General features: G+C 40.5%; 1 protein-coding gene across 9 annotated transcripts in view; it reads right to left on the reverse strand.

Moving 5' to 3' along the window:
* The window catches only part of PLEKHH1 (pleckstrin homology, MyTH4 and FERM domain containing H1), a 71,585-nt gene that overhangs the window by 2,821 nt on the left and 42,206 nt on the right, over positions 1-26,558 (reverse strand). For all 9 annotated transcript variants that reach the window (XM_064424256.1, XM_064424261.1, XM_064424257.1 and 6 more), the window contains 22 exons: positions 24,687-25,696; positions 22,563-22,641; positions 21,907-21,995; positions 21,282-21,432; positions 20,090-20,229; positions 19,328-19,438; positions 18,661-18,747; positions 17,536-17,697; positions 16,505-16,585; positions 15,426-15,605; positions 15,188-15,296; positions 14,195-14,307; positions 13,338-13,514; positions 12,416-12,513; positions 9,787-9,964; positions 9,222-9,377; positions 6,508-6,608; positions 4,621-4,762; positions 3,584-3,726; positions 2,551-2,680; positions 829-915; positions 165-311 (listed from right to left, as the gene is read on the reverse strand). In XM_064424256.1, the coding sequence (XP_064280326.1) occupies positions 165-311; positions 829-915; positions 2,551-2,680; positions 3,584-3,726; positions 4,621-4,762; positions 6,508-6,608; positions 9,222-9,377; positions 9,787-9,964; positions 12,416-12,513; positions 13,338-13,514; positions 14,195-14,307; positions 15,188-15,296; positions 15,426-15,605; positions 16,505-16,585; positions 17,536-17,697; positions 18,661-18,747; positions 19,328-19,438; positions 20,090-20,229; positions 21,282-21,432; positions 21,907-21,995; positions 22,563-22,641; positions 24,687-25,696 (3,671 nt within the window). The remainder of the gene's footprint in view (positions 1-164; positions 312-828; positions 916-2,550; positions 2,681-3,583; positions 3,727-4,620; positions 4,763-6,507; positions 6,609-9,221; positions 9,378-9,786; positions 9,965-12,415; positions 12,514-13,337; positions 13,515-14,194; positions 14,308-15,187; positions 15,297-15,425; positions 15,606-16,504; positions 16,586-17,535; positions 17,698-18,660; positions 18,748-19,327; positions 19,439-20,089; positions 20,230-21,281; positions 21,433-21,906; positions 21,996-22,562; positions 22,642-24,686; positions 25,697-26,558) is intronic.

Consider the following 26,558-nt stretch of genomic DNA (forward strand, 5'->3'; position numbering starts at 1 on the left):
TAGGTAGAATAAAAGTCTCTTGTTGAAAGGTTCCAGCTTACAAAGGATCTGTTGAATACATACAACTAGTGCAGCAGCCAAAGTACCAGTCCCCAGGGCTTGTACAAAACACCCAGCCCTGATCCTGCCAGCTGGAAATAAACTTGCTTTTCATTTGTAATTACCTTTGGAATTGCCATTGTGAAGAGGAGTTTTTCAGTGCTATTTTTTCCAGAACTTCTTTCTTTCATTTTACTGACTACAATCATGAAGTCATCTCGACAGCCTCCAAAGGTCAGCACAGAAGAGTATGAATAAGAGACCTTCAAATGCTGCAGACAGAGAGTTTGAAAAAGTCATAGTTCTGTAAAAAACTCCAAATGTCTACCTTAAGCTAATATATTAGTTTATATTGCTACTTCCTGCAAGAAAACCGGGTCTCCAGCAGTGAAGGGCAGCAGATGGCTCTATAGGTAAGAGCTGGCAGAGAAAGCTCAAGTGAGAATTGCATTTCTAGTTTTCTCCTGGTGTGCTCGAGGCCTCACTACTTCATAGTACGGATTTTGTTATATTCCAGATGGTGGTAGTAAAGAACACACCACTGAGATTTTGCAAGATGTATGAACGTGTTTGCTACCCTACCTTACACTGCAGCTGTAATTTTCCTTTGTCTATGGAGTGTTCAAAGATAACACTGACTTCCCTCATCTCTGACTTTTACAAACTAACTTCTAATAATAATTCACATTTGAAGTCAAAGACAAATTGTTAGTGACTTTCACTGGACTCAGGGGAATGTCTTTCTGTGCTAGGTAAGGTATTCCTCTGAAACAGTGCTCCTCAACATACCATTGTGTTGTAATCCAGTATGCTGATGCCATCTTCATTCACAGCTATCCAGACTGGAGAGTCTTCCAATGAGGAAGGCAAAATAGGCTAGAGACAAACAAAATTATTAATTCACGTGTTTCTTGAACAGCGCAGAATGATGTTTCTGATATAAATGTCAAGATTTAAGGATAAAGTGAAGATGAGAAAAAATCCTAAAGGCTTACTGGCGTGATCTGGTTTGATTTTTAAGACAGCTTCTCTAAAATTTGGAATAACATTTTCAGGTTTATACACACTTTTTGGAGTAGTGGTACAAGAGATACAAGGATAACAAAGCATTTGAAATTAATTAGATGCTATCAGTGTGGTTAAAATTGAAGGACATGCTAGGACAGAGCAACAGCATGGCAACTCTGCTCAGAACATGTGTTTATATTGCTCCTATCTGTCAGGAAGGCAGTGAAACCTGCTGGTTTCTATACCAGTGCACCCAGTACCATCATGCCAATGCCATTTTGTTTCTTAAAAAATCTTACAGCAAATAGGCATCAATTGTCTGTTGAAGATGACTTGTTATGGCTAATGACAGAAAATCTTTCCTGGGAATCTGCTATTACATGGCTAATGCCATAGGCTTTGCTGTTTAACTGCTGAAAAGTATAATATGCATTAATTATCAGGAATACCAACATTATTTTACCTGTGGGTGCACCTATTCTATATTCTGATTCTTCAGTATATTCAATTACACATTCTGTCAGTAACCTCAAACACCAGTAACCTCTTGATACAGTAACCTCTTTTAGTCCTGACAGTGGAAATAACTGTCTTTTGAAAAGTATATGGTATGTTTATTACGATTTATTTTCTTGTGTATTTACTCAAGAGGTCCCTTTCATCATTAGACTTTTCCTCTGTAACCAGAGCAGTTTTGACTTCAAAACAACAGACAGGTAACCATGAAGAAGACCTCCCTCAAGCTTTCAGCAGCAGAAATTTCTGCTGGGATGGGGAAGATGGTTAATGCCAAAACCCATCTGATTTCTCAGACAGCCATTATGTGCAAAGACATTAGTTCAGGCATGAGCAACACGTACAGAGCTCTAGCCTGGAATGGAGTGAGGGATGGTACAAGCTACTGGGGAACCACTCCCTGCAGCTGTTCTTTGCTCTCCCACTAATGCCTGTGGGCTGGTAGCTTACCTAATGTGTACTTTGATTTTTGTTTCCGCAACAGGATATTAGCAGGCCTTGCCTCTCTCACGTGGCAAGGAAAGCATCCAGCTCTGTGTCAAGCACAGAACAGGACTGAAGTACCCATTCTCCTCATAGCTGGCATCAGCTGCCAGGTGTGACTTAGGGCAGACTCCTTCCTTCCTCCCCCACTGTGGTATGTAAATGTTATTTTTTAAACTACCATTGCAGCCTTGACGTCCAGGAAAATTCCTGCCTGAGAAAGCTTTGGCAAGGCTTGTAAGGACAGTTAGTACTCTGTATCATGATCAATGACACAGCCAGGGAACCTTCAGTATTAATTTACTGAACACCAGCAACCCCTAGTGGTTAAAATATACTTGTCTTCCTTCTTTTTATATGGTACTAGGGCTGCTCGTTCAGAACAAAGTTGTTCAACTTTTCCCTTTCTGAAATAGAAGCATTTTCAACGCGTGTTACCACTGTAGGTATGTCTCTGCTCGGATAATTCAGTCTTGCAAACAGAAAAAAGTGTGCTCCAGTTACCTTAGCAGCAAATATTTTGGTTCCAAAGAGAGGCCATTTCCGGGCCACCGTCAGATAAATTCGAATGCATTCTGGTGGAGAGCATCCCTGCAGCACCAGCCACTTTGTTGCCAGCCTGTCTGTCAGTTGCCTTTGGAATCCAAGACACAAGACAGTATTATTTACTAATGTCTTCCAAGGAAAAATATGTAAAATTAGAACAGTTAATAAATGCACCTCTTCACTCCAAAAAGGTTATTCTGCACAGCACTTAACAGACAGGGCTGTTAGCACTATCAGTTCTACAACCTGAATTTATTTTAGCTTTTTTCTACTTCCACATTCTTTTTCACTTCCTCGTACCTTGCCTGTAGTCTGCTCTATAATGAGTGGCAATATGTATTAACTCTTGGTTTGGCTTGGTAGGGATGGTTTGGCAGCTACCTTGCTACATGCAGATGGAATTTGCTTCCAAAAGGAGGTAACTGTGTTACTTCCACCCCTGCATCCCTAAGTAGCTTAGGATCTGTAGGAAGACCATTCTCTCATTTTAAATCAGATAGATCTGAGAGCTCTGGCAACATCTGAATTTTGTATTTGAGCTCTCTGCATTGTGTGTGAGAATTTCTAAGTCAGAACATCAAAACCCCCACCCAGATTCCTACCAGAATTACTGCATGGCTTGAAGCAACCCATATAAGCTGGCTTTACGGCTCATTGAAAATGTGAGGTATCTGGATTCAATTGACACTTGGGGGAAGTGTAGAACAAAAACTCAGAATTCATCTTAGGCTTGGGTTAGTTTTTTGAAACTGAGATGCCTAATTTGGAAGTGAAAGGCCCAAACTTCTTGTCTATGGCAGAATTAGTTGGTGATTTGGCTTTTTTTATATTGCTTTTTCTTTTAAGGGAACCTTTTCCTGACACTTTTGTTTTGTCTGAGTTTCTACATCAAATAATGTTTTCAGGGCTCCTTACAACTTCTTAAATGTAAAGACAATTTGGCAAGTAAAAGCTGATTTCAGTGCAAAGTATTGAAGAACCAACAGCTTACCTGAGCTGTTCAGGAGTAATGTTTTGCTTGTAGTGTTTGGGGTAGAATTTGTCTAAAACCTGGTGGAGAAGATGCTGCATTTTCAATTGTGATGGTCCCCCAGGACTTGAAGATCCTGGTCGATCCAAATCCCCATATTCCACCTAAGACAACATTATAGTGCAACAGAACTATGAGGTTTTTAATGTAGTAGAACATTCCATGAATTCCCATACTGATAACTACCGTGTTTATTAGTCATGCAAAAGGACACAGCTGGGGAATGTTGTCTACAGCATTAACCATAGCAAATGTATACAAAAGAGCAACCACATGGAGGACATGAGTGCCCAAGGAATTCTCTACTGATCTAAGAGAGTGGAACATGATCTCAACCAGGTATTTGTTGTGAGGAGACACATCCGTATAAACTTCCAGACTTTGGGGATTTATTTTCAATTGGCCAATTAAAAGAACAGCATATTTGTAAATAGTTTGGACAACGTCCCCAGCTTCTTCACCTCAGTTTACACTGCTTTAACAAGTACAACACTAAGTCTCTGGTCAGTAAAAAACTATTATACTGCCTATCATGCCCACAACCCATAATGTGTGTTTTATGTGGTAAAATACTAAATGCAAGCCTGGAGACCCAATGGAGGATCTCAGAAGATGCTCTTCCTGAGTAAGAGGGTATTGGCAGTGCAAGAGGGGAAGTTTTTACTATTAATGGAATTCTAGTGGTGATACTATTTCCACATCTCTACTAAGGTACTAATTGGAGCAGGTGTGGTGATATTTCAGCCTCACTCTGTTTTTTCCAATATTTTTCTTGAGAAGGAAAGGAGGGGCACAGCTAGAGCAAATTTCCCTACAGCAAAAGGTGTTCTAACATAGGTATGCTACTATAATGTATTTGTCATGGTGCATCTGACGGTGTGTTTGTTTGATACCTCACACTGCATGTTTGATGTGCTTTTGATGTAAAAGGGAGCTGCTTAGTCAAACATAGTGTACAGCTGAAGGAGGACTAAAGAGAGGATTTCTGCCATACTCACCTGAGCCATTAGAGCCACCATTTCCAGAGCTAATTCCTTATTAACAGGAAACCTTCCACTGGCTATTTCATTGCTCACTTGGAAGGCCAGCAGCAACCGCTCACGGTCTGTCTCACCTTTGGCCTGGCTCCGAAAATACAGTCTAAAAAGTAGAGAGGGTTGTGAAGATAAAACATACTGTGAACTGAAAGTACAGCTGGGAACTTAAATCAAGGTGAGGGAAAATAAAAGTGTGTTTTGTTTTGGGTTTTTTTTCACTGAGGGGGTACCAGACAGATTTGAAAGCTGAAGTGCTTCTCTTAAGCAAGATTTGAGCAAGGAGGCTGAAAACATGCTTTCTAGCTTTGGAAGCTATTTGAATTCTGTAAGCCAGCCACTTCTAGAGAGTAAACCCTTATCAAACACAGATAAATCAGTGTCTGTTCATCCCAATCAAGCACAGACAGGCAATATTTAAATTATGGCCTTCTCTGCTTATCACAGGAAAGAGAACTACCTCTGCTGTACATGTATAACCTTCTACGAGGCAGCCTTGTAGACTTGCCAGCTTGGATTTGACCACTTACACTGAAGACTTATTAAAAAAATGCTTCAGTTTGCGTCAGCAGAAAATAGGAGACCCAATTAGCAGACTTTGTTTAAGGAAACATACTTGTAAATCAAAGCATCCTATTGTTTTGTATTCCATTCACACTTGGAATTTTTTTTTTTACATGGTATAGCAAGGTTACTAGTTGGGGTTGAAGACACCAGTTTGGGGAATGCTTCCCAGAACCATTCCTCATACAGTCCACAGCAGCAACTAATTGACATATTAATTTCAAACTGCATTTATGGCTATAAATGCCACAATTCCACTACATGAGATATTCATTCCAGTGGATCAGTTTATTTATTTTTATGTCACTTTGAGATTAACTACACTATTAGGACCATATTGACCTTACAAATATCTTATCAGAGTCCTTGGTGTTAGAACAGTCCAGCCTTGGAAAGACTGTATCAAAACATCCTTGCTGTCTAGCCTATACACATTCCAGCCCAACAAAATAATAGTGCCAAGTTTCACTCCTGAAACAAATATAGCCTTCTGGGTCAAAAGCCATAACTTCTGCTTTCACCTCTATTATACCAACTAACAAAGTTGACAGAAATTTGTTTCCACCATTACAGTCAACAAAATCTTCATATGTTCAATATTGAGTTCTCTGTTCAGTTTTGGGGCAGCCTTTGTTTTGCCTGCTAAGAAATTAATTCCTTGTCCTCATACAGCTCTTGATTTACTGTAATTTAGAATTCCTACCTGTATTATAAGTTATTAACTTGTTCCAATTTTTAATTTAGATCTTTGTCTTTTACTTCCCTTCTCTACCATCTTTCATCATCTAATTTTTAACATTTTATTACAAAAGTTTGGACACTGCTACTACATATCTCTTCTACAGCTCATATGATTTAGAACATCGTTCTTGTATCTTTTTCATCTTAGTGATTGTTCACTTAATTGCAAGTTGTGGCATACTTGTTTTCACTAGCAATTTTTTCCTTTAGGTCTCTCTTCCTCTCACCTAACACACATTCTTCAATTGTGTTTTAGGGTCTAGGCAAATGAAATTGTGCCAATGATGTCTTATTGTGCTACAGCTGGTTGTTAACTCTTTAAATCTATTCTGCTATTGCAAAGTGGTTGGGATTTTACCCCTAGGCCATATGCTTTTGTAAATGTAACAGACAAAACCTATCACATCTCCTGTAGGATTTAATTGCATCTTAGTTAAAATAGTTTTGGCACCAATGATACTATAAATTACTGGTCATCTACAGATACATGCAGTCTAGAATGTTTAATTAACAGCAGTAGTAAGGCCACCCAACAGAGAACAGTACCTGTTCTTATAGGTCAACTTTACAATTCTTGTGCCACCTTCATATTTCCCAGGATGCAATTCTTTTAAGGCTTGTTCCCATTTAGAAATGACATCACAGATCTTCAAAAATATCAAGGAGAGAGGAGACACAAACTTAGGTGAAATATATAGCCAAGGCTTGGGGGAAAGCAAGTGAATAAAATATTTTGAAACACAAAAGATAAAGAGATAGACAGGATCAGCATAAACACAGCTCAAAGTGACAAAACACATCCTTTTTCTATTGCACAATATGTAAAAATTAAAGCATTCCAACTGAAAACTCCATCTCTAACCTGCAGGGGCACACATGAATTCTGGTCTGGTAGTAATTCTCGTGGCTATGCCTATGTTATCAAGTAGCAAAGGAGGAACAGATTTGCACAGAGAAACACCCATTTCTAAGTCTCCATGCCCACGCTAGTAGTCCAACCAAGTGACCTGAAAGTCCACTACTATGTTGGATGACATCTTCCAGTTCATGTTTCATGTAAAAAGAATCAATTTTATGCTCTCAGATTACTCCTTAATGTGAGTCAAAGCATGGTTAATAGGAATTATTGGTAGGTTTACTTCAAAAGTGGCCTCTTGAGCCAAACTAAAGCATTAACGTCCTCTGAATAGCAGCAGAATGCACATGGCTATACCAAACCCTTGGAGGTGAATGTCCAAGTTTTGGGAATGCTTGGTCCTAGATTCCAACTTTGTAACTCGGACATATTTTTCATAATAACAGGGGGTTTTTTTTTTGTTTGTTTTTTTCCATTCAGCTCCTCCTGGTTATTCTAGTTCTTTTTCAAGTGGTCTAACGAAGGCCCCTACTTCTCTTTTGATGGCATCTCAATGAAAGGAATGTGAACATAAGAAGCCACATGAAATACATCATCAGATCTCTAAACCTCTCTTAAGCTACTGAGATTTACTGGTTATTACTTGCTTGCCAAGGCAAAGTGATGCCTTTGATTGTCTCAAGCTCCTTTGTTTACTCTGATACTTCATCTCTCCAGATGGTCCAATTACCAGCAAAGCTCCAGATTACCTGATCTATATCAGGTCATGAAAACAAACTATATAATTTGGCACTGTCTGTGGTAGTTTCCTTTCAAACCATCTATTTCAAAGTTATTGCTATCTTCTCTCTCTGTTGCTTAATGTGAAATTTTACACTGTGTAAAATTGATTGAGTACCCTACAGTTATCAGAACCTCTTCAAAGTTACACTACAACTATTCCTCCATTAATGCTGTATTACAAATTATTCTTACAGATTTGTACCAAAATCTGATGGGTCTCATTCATGGCAGCCAGCCTGCTTAATTAAGGCAGTCATTCAGCTGCAGCATGGATAAAAATCTCCATATGAAAGTCACAGGTGCTAACACTTTATCTGCTTTCTTTTTCCCTCGATCTAGGGCACAACATTCTTTTTTAAAGTGAAGCCCTACTCAGTAGAGCTTTCTCCCCTATGACACTCTTTCTTAAAGTGAAGCCATACCCAGTAGAGCTTATCAACAATGAAAGCCTGAGTCATCTGGAGACAGTAAGGAGATACTTCATAATCCAACAGATAGAATTTATACAGACATGCCAAAAGATTCACAGCCTAACATAAATTTGTCTCAATTAGGGGTGTCACATTTGATGTCAGTTGTGATATCTGATCATGCTTGCTAGCTCAGTCATGTTTCAATTTTGTAGTCAAGACAAATTAAACTTTAATATGTGCTAAAATCTGAGTTAGACTTTTTAAAAATTGACCATTTTATCACCTACTAAAATAGATCTTTCTATTAATAACTATATCAGATTAGGCTAGCTAATTATAGAATTACAGATTAATTTAGTTTGAAAAAGACCTTTAAGATCAGCAAGCCTAATCACCAAGCCAGCACTGCCAAGTCTGCCACTAAACTATGTCCCCAAGTGACACATCTACAGATCTTTTAAACACCTCCAATGGCAGTGACTCCACCACTTCCCTGGGCAGCCTGTTCCAATGTTTGAGAAACTCTTTCAGCAAAGTAATTTTGCCTGTTAGGCAATCTAAACCTCCCTGGGACCAACTCTGGGCTGCTTCCTCTTGTCCTGTCATTTTTTCCTTGGGAGAAGAAACCGACTGCCAGCTGGCTACAGCCTCATTTCAGGCAGTTATAGAGAGCACTAACGTCCCCCTGAGCCTCCTTTTCTCCAGGCTAAAGAACTTCAGTTCCTTCAGTTCTGCTCCTCATCTTTGAGGAGCAGCTGAAGGAACTGAACTTCACCAGCTTTGTTGCCCTTCTCTGGACCTGCTTCAGCACCTCAATGTCCTTCTTATTGTGAGGGGCCTAAAACCAGTGCTGAGTCCAGGGAGGCAGACTTCCCTGCTCCTGCTGGCCACACTATTGCTGATACAGGCCAGGATGTCATTGGCCTTCTTGGCCACTTGGGCACACTGCTGGCTCATGTTCAGATGGCTGTTGACCAAGACCTTCAGGTCCTCTTCCCCTGAGAAACTTTCCAGCCACTATTCCCTCAGCCTGCAGGGCTGCATGTGGCTGTTGTGACCCAAATGCAGGAATTAATATCTCATCTGTGAATATTAATCTAGATAATATCCAAGAATATTTGATCTTAATTCATTAAGAAAGATTTATTAACCATTTAGCAGTCCTTCAAAAATGTATACTAAAGGTAGCAGAGGAGAAAAATAAATACCTTCATATTGCCAGGCAAACAATGTTCCAAATTCCTGCCAGAAGGATCATCTGTGAACAGAGAAAATCCCATATGGGATGGCTTCCTCATTCCTGTTTCCTGGTTCAGTCTCTGGATGAATTCATCAACAGTTGAGGAACCATCAAAACCTACAACCTGCAATAAAGAGGACTCAACTGAGGATACAAGAACTGTGACTATTGATGGGTGTCACAACTAATGAAGGTGGTTTCCTACGGATTAGCATCTCAGTATTAACTGCCAGCTCCAGTGACAACACTTGTGTATTGTCTTCCTTCATATCACATTCTTTCCTATATTGAGACACTTCCAACATCCCTCCCTTTTTCTTAGTTACCTTTTCTTCCTAAGATCTCTAGCGCTAGGGGTGAATTCCTTTCACTTTCTTGGGAAATCAGCTAAAGCAGCAAGGAGGAGAAGCATGTTTATCTCCCAAGACGTATTTTGGGAGATATGTATAAATACCATGGTGCCACCCACCCACATGAAGGAGGCAGGTTATGGTGCACTCCTCTAGTGCCCATAGGCAGCTGTGGTGGCTCACCTGGTATGTTCCATTCATGAAGTGCACTGGGATGCTGAAGGGGAGCGAGTGGTGGTAGGGATTTCTCAGCAGGATGGACACGATCTCCATGCGGGAGGGCTTGGCTTCCCGCTCTCCAGCCTGCACCGTGCGGTCTAGTGATCTCTGGCAGTAGATGGCATACTTGCCTATCTCACTCCTAGGCAAAGAGGGGGAGAGAACCACAAACATGCTCCAAGTGCCACATCCTCTTCAATTTTCCATGCCATGACAACGCATTCCTCCCTCAGGCTTTTGCTCCAGCAAAGATACACCGTTCATCTCAACAGACTAACAGCTCAAGTGAAAAGCTACAATACAAACCTGAGCTCCAAGGATCTGCAAAACTAAGGCAGACAACAGACTCTCTAGGAAACACAAGAGTATTCCCTGCTTCTGTGTGGACTGGACACGTACCCCCTTCTCTGCAGATACTATGGTAGCAATAGGGTAAAGTCAAGATCAATTCACCTTCAAACTTGCTGTCATGCCAGTGGAATTTAGTTACTAGCGTGTTAAGTCCTGGTAAATATTGAGTTGAATAATCTTGTGAGACTAACGCATTACATTTATTAATTTACATGGCTGTACAAATAATAAGTTTCCATTAACCCTATCATCCAACCAAGAGACTTGACAGAGATTCCAAGCAAACGTAGATTTGTTGACAGTTCAATAATGACAGGAATAGTTACCAAGATGATCAGTTTATAAAGAGAGTGCTCCATTGAACAGCATCAAAAAGATGTGTCTTTAAAGTCAACCAGGCACGGTCAACTGCACCTTGCACAAAAATGTTAAGAATGTATATACTCAATAAGTTCTGAAATTGAAGGATTTATTATAAGGATTTGTAACTGTGCTATCACTTTCCAGGGGAAAATAATTCCACTCAAGATACCTTCAGGAGCTCAGTACATTATTAAATCTCAAGTTAAATCCCTGCAAGCAACATGGAAGTCAGGAGTTCTGCCTTTTCACTGTAGCAATGTATTTCTCACCTCCCCAGCAATGAGTTCAGACAATATTCAGATAGATAATCTTGCTTCATCATGAAGCTGTTATGTCTGGATTCCAGATGCTCCTGAGCCCTGTGACTTCTCACTTAGAACTCTGCCCCACTTTTCTTCCTCTCTTAGAGACTGGTATGCATGCTGAGATCTCCTTTCATAAAAAACAATACCTAAAATTAAGATCTACAATTCTTCTAATTAAGATCTTTTAATACCTAGAACAGATCTAGACCATAGGCATTATGCAGTGTAAACATTCTAGTGTCTTGCTTGCTGTGTGAAACAGGGAAAGTATATCTAATTAACTGGTCAAGAAACAGCTGTATCTACTCTGTCCAAAGAGAGGTAAGTATTCCTAGAGCTAGGGAGAAGGAGCCATGCTAAATCCCACTCAGCAACTGCTCCAAATCTAAGCTAAACTACAGGTGAACGTAGGCCCTTTTTAATGTAATTTCTGGGGTTTTTTTTCTAGCCCTAATAATTGTTTCATAGCTGGATCATATAAATAAATTTTCTCTTTGTTTCTGCTTGGTATACATTTGTTCACAAAGGTCCTTTTAGGCAGACCATCAGCATAGCAGAGCTTGAAGGTGATGTAATAAATCAGTTCGACAGTCTCCAACAGTAGAGCTCCACTAGTGAGTTGAATGGGCCCATCTGGGAGCTGGTAATGCACAAGTTTGAAGAGATGGTTCCTAGTACTAGACAAAAGATCCCTAACATGTTGTCTTAGCAAATGGAGAGAGAGAACCTGAACACTGCGGAGTGCCCAATACCTGTAGTTTGCTTTTGAGAAGAAATAGCAAATGTGAGGCAACAGTTAAGAAAATTAAATACTTGATAGGAGTACACATTTTCTTTGCAGTGCTAGGAGACTTATAGCTTGAGTTCAATAGCAGATTTAGGCTTATTAATTGGATATGAATATTTGTTTGAAAGGATTTTTTACTTTTATTCTTTTACTTTTATCTTAAAACAGTGCATTTTTGCAACAGACAACTAGACATCTCTAGCTGTGACCTCCCCACTGAGGGCACAGTGAGATGCACTGAAGACCAGATCACCATGGAAACAAACAAAGAGCACAGCATGAACAATGGAGAACAACTTTTTTCTGTTACCATAGTTACATACCAAAGAAGTAAGAGAAAACAGTACTAGCATGTGTTTTAGTTTTGTTCATTTTTCCTAACTTTTTACAGTTCCCTTAGATGTTTTATGCCTCACTTTTGTTCTGTCACTTTGCCTGCTAACCTGACAGCAGAATGTAATCACCTAAAATTTAAGTAATTAACTCCGGTCTATCTTTCTGTCAATAAAAGAAAGCTGCATAAGCAAAAACTTCCTAACATAGCTCCAGTTATATCTACAAAAAGTTCTTTTGTAGTATAGGTCACTCAGTTTTGTGAACTAGCTTCATCTAAATGACAAATTAATGTGAAAGATTGAAGGGGCACAGCTTTATACTACTGGGAAGCTTCTGACCTCCCTCTCAATATGCATTTGCAGGTGTGTGTTTCAGAATTGCTCCCCTCTTTATCTGCAGTGGGTGCAGAGGCAGTCAGCTGAGCAGAATGAAATGCTGTTGCAGTCCTTACCTGGGGTCTGCATGTCGCTGCAAGTGCTGTTTGATGTACCAGAGGAAGTGATGTTGAGGCAGGAATACAGGAGCACATAAAGCCAGGAGCTGCCAGCACTGTGAATGCAGAACTGGACATCACTCTTGTTCTGTACTTCTTACCTGTTGTCTTTCACAGACTACTACAGCCAAACTGATGAACAGTGACTAGTGCTTTTTGGAGTGACCCTTTGTGGATATGTAGTTCAAGATGTTTGAGAGGCAGTAATGTCAGACTGCTCTTCAGTATCTGAGTCTGGACTCTGAGAAGAGTTCTATGTGATTGGCTACTTCTGAACATTTGATTTCCGAATATTTTAGCATAACTACAACTGAGTCAACAATTAAGACTTAAATTTATACTATGTAACAGAAAATCATAACCAAAAAAGCACTGGGAAATTTTATTTCAAATTAGATCCGTTATTATTCAACCTAATTTTAATGTCTCATTTGAGCTGGGAATATTATAATCGCATATGTACATTCATGCTGTTAACTTATTCATTTTATTTACCCAACAATTACAGTGCAATATTCAGATTTCATGTTTAATAGTAATATTAATGACTTGTATGCTGTTGATTATCTAAAATGCAAAACAAAATTAATACCATGTGACAGTTACAGCAAAACAACACAAGCTATGAACTTTGATTCTGAATATGGTCTGAATAGTCTATTTGCAAGTGGTAAACAATTACATTTAAACTAAAATTCATTTTTCAAGTAGTTATATTCTTAGTGTTCTTCTTTGCAGATCAGTGCTGAGATTCTCTTTCCCCCAGCAAACCCTTAGCATAAGCACAATTTTAGGAGAACCAGTCCCATAGCTACTAATTAAAAACATGGGATTAAATGGAAAGTTTTTGCAGAGTGACACTAAATAAAGAGGAACTGACCTGAATGACTGAGTGGTTCTGGGGCTGTCGGCAGCTGGTCTGTTTAACAAGCTGACAGTAAATTTCATTCTGCAGCTCGGTATGTGTCAAGCACACTAGCAGTGCTGTCTGGGCAAGTGACACATGGTAATCAATAGAGGATGCCTCCACAGGAACGTTGATGAACAGCTGACAGGACTGTGAAAGGGTAGAAGTTAGTCAATGCCACAATTACAGCAACTTTTCTCTGGTACTTTCCAGGCCATGTTCACCAGATGTATTTATTAACTTACAGACTGTTAATAAATAATCTTGAGAGGAGAGAAGAGAGTCAATATTTAATTCCTATTCCTCCTTCCTTAGTGATGGCAACTAGAAAATTTACTCAACCTCCCCTGGTCTAAGGAACTTACAAGTCAGCAAAAGAATTGAGGTGAAAATGTGCTTCCTGCCTTCCATGCCTGTGTTTTACCTTGTTCACACTGTCCAGTCTCATTCCTGATCTTATACTTGGAGAGTGCAAAAATATTATCTCCAGTGGCTTCACCACTGGTCTTACTGAGACAACTGAGTTTGCCAGTGAATTGTTTCTGTTTCCTTCAATCCAACCATTGGAGAGGAAAAAGGAAGACAAAGCTAACTTTGAAGCATAAAGTCTGTGGGGAACATTACTACTAAGCCCAGATTCTGCACAAGTTCAATCTCCAGAGAATGAATGACACTTAAAATCCAACAGTTCTCTTGTAATTAAATGAACCAGCAGGCCTGTCTAAAGCAACCCATAATAACAGTAAATGTTGTACAACATGACCAAGCAATGTTACTTCCCCATCAACAGAGCAAAATAACTGAAAACCATGCAATGTCCCTTTAAATACCTTAAAAAGTTTCAGGGCTTCAGTCTGTAGAGCCTCTGATGGCAGAGTAGTGAGGGATGTGTGCAACCCATCTTTGCTGTAGCACAACATAGGATGCTTCCACAGAGGAGAATCTGAGGTAGCAAATGGGCAAAAACATGCAGTGTCAGAAACAGGAGAGAGAACAGTGTTCATGTTGACAAGGAGCCTTCCTGAGATGGCAAAGCACCTGAGGAAGCAGCACTGCACTAGGCCACATTATCTTTGGTGACACTTTACTGATTTAGGCAAAGCCCACTATGGCTAAAGGGGTCACCAGCAGCATTAGTCATCAGCAGAAAGAAGTATTAGCATCCTCAGTCCTGCTACATCAGAGCTTCTTGTCAGCTGGATTCTGCTGAGAAGCTGCTCATGTCTGTGTTCAAACCAGAGACACAAACCCTGCCAGGGCAGCTGCCTGCAATGGGAGTCTTTGTTAGTGCAAGTCACTGTTCAACAAGAAGCAAGGTTCACATATGGGTCCAGAATATGTGAGAGTGCAAGAAAAGTGTTTTAAGTATGAATGCAAATGTTAATACATATTTGAGAACATGGTGCATAAACATAAATGCATGAGCAGGTATGAAAGGTGAGGATGGATGTATGTGTAAAGCTTTGTATGTGCAGACAAACAGATGGGAAGGTAAGTGTATTTGAGTGTTTTTGACGAAAAGAGCACATGTTTGTATGGTCAAGATTTCCTGGAAAGGAAAATCAAGACCAACAAAGACAGGAAATAAATTAAAGCACCAGTTCTGTTTTAATTTGAATTACTGTTACAGACATTTCAGAGGCTTTGATAAATGATGTGACAATGTGATGGACTTGTCTGAGAACAAGAGGAGAAGGACACAAATACCCAATTATGTACTACTGAGAATCCCCTTCCCTCACCTGTGATTGTATTAAACTGGGAACTGAAATTATTCTTCCTTATGCTTTGCTACCCTGGAAGAGTTTGTGGTGCTTACTTACTAGGGTCTCCCTCTGCATCCAATAGTTTTCCAATGAGTTGTTCATATGACGTGCCCACTGTGGCATTACTGCTACCAGCTGCAACAGTCAGATGGTACAGCCAGGTGTTCTAGACATAAGGATGAGAACAGGAAGGGTCAATTTGTTTGTTTTCTACAAAAAGGTTAAACCTGTATGGCCCATTTGCTCATTGTTACCAAAAGACTCTTGCTCTCCAAAAGAAGACTGCTTTTTATACCTTCTCCTGTTTGGTGCGGATAAGTAAATACGTGGGACTCTGGTCCTGTGGGTGAATCACCAGTGTACAGTGGGATGACAGAAGTCCTCCACCAGTAGTTTCATAATCTTCATCAGAGTCACAGGAACGGTCTACTTCTCCCACCTTGGACTCACGCAGAGGCAGATGCCCTAAAGGACACTATGAGGACAGAAGCACATTAGATCAATGTAACTCATCTCCCAGTATGGACCGGGAACACTGGGAAAGAAAAGTCAAGTAAAAATATTGACAGTTCTGTAAAATGGAAGGAATAAATAATTCAATGTTTAGCTAATGTAATCTTGCACTTCTAGAGAATCTCTTCTTTCATAAAATATTTACAAAGTGTATCACTACTTTTATTTTTCTTGGGAGAGCATCTACAGGTTAGAATAAGACAGTGCAAATAAAAAGATTTTTTTTTTTTCCCAAAAGATACTGCTTTCTTCCCATTACACTTGAGGGTCAGTTGCTTAGTATCTTGAGCCACTGTTTTTTGACTCTAGTCAGACTTTCTGCTTGCTACTGGAAAAGAAATACTTCAAAAACTTCCTAAGTAGTTAGATTCAGACAAAAAAGAGGATATCTGCTGTGCTAACTCTGGAGGTTAATCCAATATGAGTCACACTACTTTCTGATATTCTAAAACTTGGGGTTTGACATCACCAAGACAAAGTAATGGACTATTGGGCAAGGTGTCCAGAAATGGAAGCACATTACACCGATTACCTCCCTCTTCCCAGAATGATGATAATGTGGGGATCTATCAGCTGCTGTATAAAAGTCTGCTCACAAGGCTACACAAGACTAAACGGAGCAAGTGAGGAACAAGATATGGAGTGATCTGAGAAAGAGCCATCACTTGCCTTTTAAGTCTGCTGTCACTTAAGCTTAAAAATAAAATCAGGGAAATATTGATTCTCTTTGTGGAACAGGTACTGTTGAAAGAGAAGTACAACCAAGAAAGAGACCTGAGACACAGAAGCAGTAACAGTAAAGAAAACTTCTAAAGAAATGGGAAAGGAGGGTCCAGGAATAACAGGAGAAAAATAAACTACCTTATCTTCGTGATTTCGATAGTAGTAGAAAGTTTTTCCAATCAGTGCACACCAGACCAGCTTAGAGTGACCATGCTTGACCTGTAAGGAGGACAAACACATCCATGTTTTTATTATCAGCAGTATTGCCTGAATGACTTTCTAGGACTTCAATTTTCAATTCAACTCTCCCTTAATACTTTGCGTATATTTTTTGGTTTATGCTAATATAAGCTCCTCTCAAAAGATACAGGGCACCCCTTCCAACAACAGGCAGGTACATCCCACCCAAGAACATGGGTCATGGGTGCTTATGAGAATGGGTCTAAGATTTTGTGAAGTGTTTCACTCATTCATAATAACTTATAATTTCTATATACTGAAATACAATATTAAGGATGACCTTTTAAAGATTATAAAAACAAATCAGTTCATCTCAGCAAGAAAAGACCAGTCAACCTATAGTCTAGACAGCTGTTTCCTACTGCAGATGAATAACCTTCAGATGCAGATTGCCTTTAGCCATCTTAGAACCTGACAATAATTACATTAAAATATTCACAGTAACTTGCAATGTCAAACTAATCCATGGAAAGGACATAAAGAATAAGAATTTTCTGCCACTGCACTTTGTACTAATGTACCTACAGCCTGTTATGACAGAACTAGGTGCTAATCTGGAACCATACAAGCCATTTTTTTTAAACTCTCCTATATCACCAAGTTTAAGATCAATTAAATGTAACACTCAACAGTGTCGATTTTTTTACTGTGACATGCTGTGAATTCTGCTGAAGAAAAGCATACATAAGCTAGATATTTATTATTATTACTTGCCAGTCTGTACCTTTCAGTAGCATTGTTTGTCCCATCCTTTATCACTTATATAAATGTTTCACTCTGAAATACAGAAATCTACAGCCACTTTTCCTTCTTTCCCTACTCTTACAGGGAGTAAAATAATAATTTTTTGCTCACATTTGCTGAGCAAACCAAGAAGCTGGTACACTGTCAATTCTAAGCTAAACATAAAGTATGAAATACTATTTTACCTTAGTGAGCCAGCCTTTTACAGTCGGTTTAGCATCACTGTGAGGAACACCAACAGGACCGCTCACTTGTACTCTCAGGACACTCTGCAGGACATGAATCCATTCCTCCAGGATGTTGGGAGAGTCAGCTGTCAGGAAGTAGGTTCTCTTTTCTGTCACAAGCTAGAAGGAAAACAAGTGAGAAAGTATATAGCTGCACATCTAAAAATCTTCTCTTCAGTTACTGAGTTTATCCCATAAAGACTTTTTGGACATTCAGGAGAGATTTTTTTGAGGTTAAGAAAAAAGGTGCTAATACTCAAAGCCCAAATGAAAAAAAAAACCACCAAAACTCAGATGAATCAAATTCTCATAAGCTTTCTTGCTGTAGCTTTGTCTTCTCTCATCCTTTCTTGTTTGTTAGTGCTGCTGCTAGTTTTTAATTTTAAAGTGACTACATAAATGTAGAGTTTTGCTGCCCTCACTTTGTATTGTTATTTTGCCTTCATTACCCTGTGACTCAGAGGAAAGATGCTATAAATATAATAGTATTAGACCTTAGCAACTTCAGTTCCATAAGGGCAGAAGGTAGCTCACAAGCTAGGCCATGCACCTTTCAAACTATGAAAGAAACTTTAATGCTGCCTTTCTAATTAAGTCAATAATGACTTAAAAGTGAACCCAGTTATGGGCTAACTTCTAATGCTTTAGAAGTCAATTTCTAAAAGGAATCAACTATTCAGATGTTTCTTTACATCCTCCAGGCATGTAAAGTCAGGTTTGAGATCTTGTGAGAGAAGTCTCTCAGAAAGATCCTAGGTACTAGCTGGTTTCAATTGTTTTACGAAATCATTTTCCCCCACAGATTTCAAGCTCTATCTCCTGCAAAAAAAGGAAAGCATTATGGTGTAAAACAGGACAAAAATAAATGCAAATTTCTTTCAGTTTAAAAAGGGTGTATTTGGGTTACAATTTAGCTCTTTCCTCATTATTAATTAGATTAACTGCCTGTTTTGTACCAGGAAACAGAGACCAGATAAAGTTACCTCGTATCAACTGAGACACACAGTACCATTCAGGATTAAGTGCTCCCTCACCCAGCTGCTGAGTGCATGGTAATGTGCAGGATAAAAAAGCAACACCTACCTGGAATGTTTGGGACCCTTCACCCCTGACAATTTGGCATGAAGAATTCAGCTCCAGCTGCCCTTGTGGTTTGCGGATAACATCACTCTGAGGAAAGAAAAGCAAGCAATTTTTTCAGTAGGAAACCTCAGATGGGTCTTAGATTACTTAAATACAGCATAATATGCATGTGCAGGTTGGAGTTTGCATTTGTGAGCTGGAAAGGACAGCCTAAGGCTGCCAGGTGAAATATGAGACTGTGTGATTCCATTGCAAAAGTCTCCTCAATAGTGGCAGACAACATAACAAGAGCAGTGCTAATATATGCTGCCTTACGGAGTTCAGATTGGACATTATGATTAATAAAACAAAAGCAAGCCCAAACAAACACCAACAAACCAAACCCTTTCTAAGTGGGAAGGCAATAGAACACACAATAGGTACCAAGAGGGTGGCTGAATTTCCCCCTTCAGAAGTTTTCAAATTCAGCTAGACACTTGTTATGTGACAAGTTTATTAAAAAAAACCTTTGTTCTTCATTTGATGCATACAGTGAATCCTTCTAATGTTTGTAATGCTTTTCAAAAGCACTTTTGAAGCAAGTGACATGTCTAACCAAAAGTGTTTTTTCAGGATAATAAATTTCTCTGTGCCTCTAGAGGGGAGGAAATGTGTCCCAGTAACTTACCGGGGACTTGTAGTACATGATTTGTCTGTTTCTGAGAACAAACCATCGCCTTTTCCACGTCTTTACCTGGCTGCCCATTTTCAACAAGTAGCCTGATTTCTCCATGGGTTCCTGAAGGACAGAGGAAAGGGGAGAGGATGCCATCTTGCACCTTTCAAAATACAAATGAAAGTGCGCTGAAATCAAGCCCAGCCACTTAATGCATCTCCCATAATTTTCTCTTTTGTTTAGTAGCAGCCCTCAAAGATCATTTCACTGATTGTTTGGTGCACTGTAAACTTATTTCTCTTCCTACCAAGGTACTGATTTTCCAAATAAAAGTGAAGGCTGTCTCTATGCCATGATTAGACTCGTGTTCCTTGTCTGTTTGATCTCTTATATTGAACAGTACACTTTAATGCTGCCCGTTTTGATGTTTCACTCCTTACTTCCTCTGAATTTCCAAATTTATTTTGTCCCAGAAGTGCAAGGCCACCATTAAAGTAGAATACAACTACAGGAAATCAATATGGGTCATCAGGAAAGAATACAGCCCTTGATGCTTATACTTTTACCTAACCACATAAGAAATTGCACCTTCTTCTGAAGCACTAGATGATGTCTTTTGATACCAATCAGCTGGACCAATAGCCCAGTCTGTTAGAGCTTCACTCTGCAGGGGGATTACTCAATATACTGTAGTTACACTTTTGTCTTTTAAGGCCAAGGCTCTGTTTGCACCCCTGTGCAAGTGTAACACAGCAGTTACAGTGCAAGCCTTACAGAGCAGATTCCACCATCAGTGGAATAGGAAGATGTTCTCTGTAGCTTATGTTCTGGCTCTGAATAGTCACCATCCAAGGAGTAGGCATCAGGAGGGATGGCATAGTCACTCTCGGAGCTCAGTGAGGACACAGATACACCTGCTCAAAATAAAGGAAGGAATGAGAGTCATGGCTAGACAAAAGCATGCGCCGAATATTGTACACTCCCAAAACATTTGTGCATTCACCATTAAGGCTTTTGTTTTTGGTACAAGAAGGACAAATCAGATCAGACTTTGGCAAGTCAAACCCCACTAACATGACTTCTGAGGCCTTTTTTCATTTCCCCAGGAAGACAAATAGTAAAAAGTGAGTTTTGGATACTGACCGTGAAATAAATTTATTGCTGAATAAAACCAGATTAAAATATATATACAAAAAAAATCAACAAACTCTTTATCTGAAGGAGAGACAGCTTATTTTCATCTGGGGACATCCATCATAAAGTCTCAACCCCCTTTGATTTTGGCTAAGGAAAAGGCCTCTTCACTAGCAATAGGGCTTTGCCTTCTGTGAATCTTTTACCACAGGTACATGGCAATGTACAGACACATCTGTCAATGCATCACAACAGAAGTTAAGACTACGTAAAATACAACTCTAGTTTAGAGACAACCAACAAAATTTGGGTGTCTCTAAAATAGAGTTGTATTTCACATTGTCTCTTTGCTAACAAACTTCCATTCAACAATCAGTTTAGCCCTCCCAGCAGGCAAGAAAAATAAATCCCAGTCAGGACTCAAAGTACGTGATAGCTTTCAAAGATAGGTGAGATATACTTACTGGTCAAGAAATTACCAGTCAATGACAAAGACAAAAAAGCATTGTCTCTACTGTGTCAGTACTAGCTTGCTTCCAAGGAGAAGCCACAGCAAAGGTATGGATGCCTGGATATGTGACAAATTTGGGAGGGCAATCCTTCCTGCAATCTTAGTTTAGCAGTTGCCTGAAAGGAACTCTATCAGCAGTAAAAATCATCCACAATAATAGATTTCTACTATTTCTGCTGTTGATGTCTGCACACATTCTGGGAGAACTTCTTGTAAGCCACACTCTGGCTGAGCATTTGCCTATCACTGATGATGCTGCTCAGGGCATCTTAGCTCTGATGACAGAGTTCATCCTGCTCAGTAGCGATACTCCCACTTTACCTCTCTTCACGGCCCGAGGGCTGCCTGGCATGCTAGCTTTCCTGTTCTCAGATCCAGCAGTAGAAGTCCTGAAGCTGGCACGGGAGCCACAGTCATCATCAGAGCCTGAAGACTCATCTAAGAAAGGCACATTGCTGATCTGTGTGGCTTTCTGGAAAACAGACCTGTATGGTTAGCATGTGAGAGAAGAGTTTCCCCAGGACAATCCCTCCTCAATCAAGAGACAGAGCAATCCATGCCCTTCATTTCCACACTGCCTTGCCCACTTCTGCTCCAGGGCTCCTCAGTACCTCCCCTTCTAGTCTGAGAACTTCCAAGCTGGACTCTCTAGTCTGATCTGTTTGCTTCTCCTCTGGTTACACCCTCCTACTCTTCCACAAGCCTTATGTTCCATTTCATTCCTTAGGGAATGTCACCTCTAGGTTTCACAGTGCACACTGCAACTTCCTGGACCAAAACTTGTTGCAATGTTCTGTGTTCTTAAATATACTTAACATTCGCTACTCTTTCTGCATTCTTTTGATGTCCAGTACTTCCTGACATTTTCTTATTTTTCTTTCCTTCACTGCACAGTTCCATCCTGTTTTTTGCCTTCCACAACAGGAAAAGTAAGGTAACTCCTTACCCCCTTCAGCGTAGTGTAGACTGGCACTGTGACATTTCTGTAGATGAGATAGGTAAATGGCCCAGAAGTTGAACACGAGAAATTGGAAACTGGGGAAATTCAGAGAGAAAGTAAGAGAGCAAATAATACAAACTGGTGAAAATGAGGAGGTTTTAATGGAGAAGCACATAGAGAACTGCCATCCTGGACAGTCTGCCTTCAGAAAGGCCAGGAGATGCATTATTAATTCCATACAATTCCCAGAGAGAGCTGCAATGTTCCCTCCATTTAGCCTGTAAGACACCTTACCCACGCTGTGGTCCCCATGGTACAATGGCAATCTGGTGTACCCAGTAGAAAGGGAAAAAAGCCCTAACAGTCAAAATGATGGTGAAGAGTAAAAACAGACACGCAGAGGCAGAAGACTGGCTGCAAAACTGATGGGGGAGATAATGGGATCCCTGAAGATCTCCCTGAATGTAGAGGCACAAACAACCCAGCACCAACCATCCCCAAAATCAGATATATCCTCCTCCCTTCCTTTATCGAGGGTCTCTGTGAGGTCAAATTTACTTTGAAAACAAGCAAGGAAATGAAGAAATGTGGACAGCCAGAAGCTCAGGTCCCACACAGTCACCATGAACTCCCTTTAAGGATGGATCTAGTCCAGAACTTACACCAGCTGGAAGTATCATTCACCATGGCCACTTCAGACAGCCTCATGCCAGACTTGGCCACGGCATAGATTCGGCTCTCCTGGAACAATAATACCATGAACAACATCATCAGGCAAAAATGTAATTCTTACCAACAGAAATGCTCATGTCACAGAATCACACCACAGTCACACTTTTTGGCAGGAGGGAGGGGCTCTCTAACAAAGACAGCTGAATTCCACCATATGTTGTGTGAATGACCATTAATGGAAGCGCATTATTGTGTGCAAATTCCCAGCTACAGAGGTGACATCCACACAATGGAACACCTACACACAATTATCAATAAATTACTGTATCACACCTTGGAAAGAGATGGGATTTTTCCAAATTATAAACAAAGCATTAAAATTAATTAAGAACAGCCCTATACCAGAACAATTCATTGAGTCATCAGCTGCAAAGGATGCCCATTGCGTAATAAAGGAATGAAAGAAATGCCTGGAATGATCTCAATAAGGCTGTGTCTCTGTTACAACAACATGCAGGGCTTTCAGTTCAAAGATCTCCAAGTGCTTCATGAATTGATAAAAATTCCAGAGGGGGAACCTAACCCTGTATCTAGATGCAGAGTTATGACTAAGACATCAACTAGTGTGAAATGGATAAACCCCAAAGCTAGGAAACCTTTTAGTGCTCCTTGAAGCATGCAACCAAAATTCACTATGAAATAACACACATAATACATATACATGAAAGCACCTAAGATTGCAAAGTCAAGTACACAAAAAAAAAATTATAGAACATAAGAATTAACAATGAGTGCTTGACTTTGCAGTTTCAAGAAATCATTTGTTTGTCCATGCCTTTAAAAAAGCAAATGAAAACAGAATTGCCTCTTTTGATACTACATTGATTTCCATGTTTGCAGTTTGGCCTGTTTAGGAACCTGGTTGATGGGAGTCCCTTGGGAGTCACTCTTGATGGACAAAGAATCCAGCAAGACTGAACATTCTTCAAGAAGGAAATCTTTAAGGTGCAGGAGCAGGTCATCCCCATGTATTGATAGATGAGACAATGAGGAAGACCAGCCTGCCTGATTAGAGAGCTTTGGCTGAACTCAAAGTTTGTGATCTTTGGATGAAGGGACAGATGACTCAGGAAGGCTACAAACACACCATGAAGTTATGCAGGCAAAAAATCAGGAGGACCAAAGCTCAGCTAGATCTTCACCTGGCTACTGCAGTAAAAGACAAGAAAATACTTCCATACATATATGAGAAAAATCTCCATCCTTTATTGGATATGAGTGGGAAACAGTGACAAAGGATGAGGAAAAAGCAGAGGTATTCAGTGCCTTCTTTGTTCAGTCTGATGGTAAAACCAGCCTCTCTCCAAGCAGCCAGCTCTCTGATCTGGAAGACATGGATGAGGAGCAGAATCAAACCCCCAAAACCCAAGGGGCAATGCCCAGTGACCTGCTTTGCCACCTAGACACAGACAGGTCTGCAGGGCCAGAGGGGATCCACCTGAGGGTACTGAGGGAGCTGTTGGAAGAGCTCACTGAGCCACTGCCCATCAGTCACCTGCAGCCCTGGTCACCTGGGGAGGTCCCAGGTGACGAGAACCTGGCAAACGTGGCACCATCTACAAGGGCCAGAGGAGGACCTGGGAACTACAGACCTGTCATCCTGACCTTGGAGCTGGGGCAGCTCATGGAGCAGACCATCCTGAGCACCATCACACAACACATGCAGGACAACCAGAGGACAGGCCCAGACAGCATGGGTTTGTGAAAGGCAGGCCCTGCTTGACCAACCTGATTTCTTTCTGTGACAAGTGACCTGCTCAGTGGATGAGGAGAAGGCTACATTTTATATCCTAAGCAATTCTAGGACTGAAAACCAATTCATCTATCTGACCTAACGAGCAACTGTAAAAAAAAACAACAGGACATGCATATTCACTTCACCAAAGGTTTCCACAAAACTTTCCTAACAGGAAGAACTGTCTGACTTGGTGGCTCAGGAATGCAACCTGTGATACCCACAGGTAACAATTCCTTGAGACCAAGAGTGTTGTAGCCTAACTACTGGGCACAAAGATAAGCAGCACTTCTCGTACTGTTGTCCATGCATTTCTTACCCACGATGGGAATCGGTGCAGCGGTGGTGTGGGAGGTTTACATCCTGGGTCAAGTGTGCCAGACTCAGAACTCACAGCTTCTCTTTGCTCTGCAGGTAAGTGGCACATTCCCTCACACGTTCCAGCTCCTCCCCTCAGCGGGCCACATTCTGTCTCCATCTTCTCTGTTACTCCATCATCATCAATGTCTGTTTCCTCCACATGCCCACAGCTGACTGGAGGGTCTGTTATGGGCTGGAAAGTGCTAGTCTCTAAGTGCATTACATGATGGAAAGAATTAGCCCCTGACTGGGGTTGGCTGTGATGTCTCTTGGCTAGCTGGATACTGTCCCTTGGTGTATTGGGTGTTCGAATTTTTGGAAACGTCATACTACTCCCAAGGCTGCACTCCCTCCCTGGAAAGAAGGAATGTGCTGCAACAGCTGATGTTGACACAACCAGAGGTGGCTCAGCAGTTTGGAGACGTCCTTCAAGCATGCTCATTATTTCTGCTGAGGAAGACGAGTCCAGCTGGTGGGAATGGATTCTGGAACTCAGATCATCAGAGAAGCGGGTGCTATCCAAACCCACTTGTTGCAAGGTGCTCACAGCACGACAGTTTCCTTCCAAAGATGATTGGAAGGTCAAAGCCTCAAGAATTCTTGTGGTTTCAGCTGGAGAGTCCAGTGATATGGGACCAGAGCACCCTAAACCGTGTTCAGAACTTAGAGTTGGAAATACATTTTTCTCTGTGGAGAGATTCCAGCTTGATGGGTCAGACATGAGCTTCAGCATGCTCTGGGAAAGCAGAGATTTATCCTCTCCATTCTCAGTAAAGGTGTCATTGGCAAGGACTATGTTTGCTGAAGAGAGGACATGTTTGGAAGGTCCTGTCTGACACATCTCTCTGAAACCAGGTGCAAGGAGCACAGATTTCTGCTCTATCTTCTCAGCAAAAGAGGCCTGTGATGCTTGGGGCTTCAGGGAATCACAGCTCCAAAGAGATTCAAAGGAAGGAATGCTGGTAATATCTACAAGGAAGGAGAACATATGGTTAAGACATTCAAACACGTCACTGTCTTCAGTGTTGTTTCCTAGAATACATTCAGTTGTATTTCAATGGCACCCTGGCCTGTTGGGAACTATACAGAACAGAAAGGAGACAGTTGGGCACAGATATAACCAAAGTACTATACATTTATAATCAGGACTAAGACAGAAGATATGAATAGGAAATGATTAATCACTGTTTCTGACAAAAGTGAAATTAAGGGGTTCCTAATTAAACTAGGCAGCACATTTGAAATTTACAGAAGAAAGGTTTTTTTCCCAGACAAAAAAGCAAACAGAACGCTGCAGACAGGCCAAAAAAACTAATGTATCAGTAGTACAGGAGTTCTGGCCTAGGAACTTCCTGAACTACTCAGAGCAGAAGCTGAAAGTGTATATGGAGAGAAGGACAGCTTTACTTGCATTATTTTGTATGGTCCTTTGTGGAATGTGAACAACCAACCAGGAGCTGGGATACTGGGCCTAGGCAAGCTTTCAGTCTAATGCAATATAGGTTTTTATTCTTACCTATATAATTATGCCCCCTCTCTTAAAACATGAGAGGGAAGTGCACCTATCCACACAACACTTTGTCAAATACATCAATGTGGCCAGAATACTGCTTAGCATGGCTTTTGGCTTTAGTGGACCTACAGTGATTTAACACATCAAATAATCTGGTATGATTCCATGCATTCCCAGGGGCTAGATGGGGCTTTCAGCAAAGGTATGGAGACCTTCTTAAACATCACAGCAAATGGGGAGTTTACTCACTTTTCAAGAATTTCCCTAGAGCTTTTTGTGATCCTTTTGTGATATATGACCCACACAGTGCTTTATGTC

This window comes from Passer domesticus, chromosome 6 (assembly GCF_036417665.1).
Source record: "Passer domesticus isolate bPasDom1 chromosome 6, bPasDom1.hap1, whole genome shotgun sequence".
NCBI classification, from domain to species: Eukaryota; Metazoa; Chordata; class Aves; order Passeriformes; family Passeridae; genus Passer; species Passer domesticus.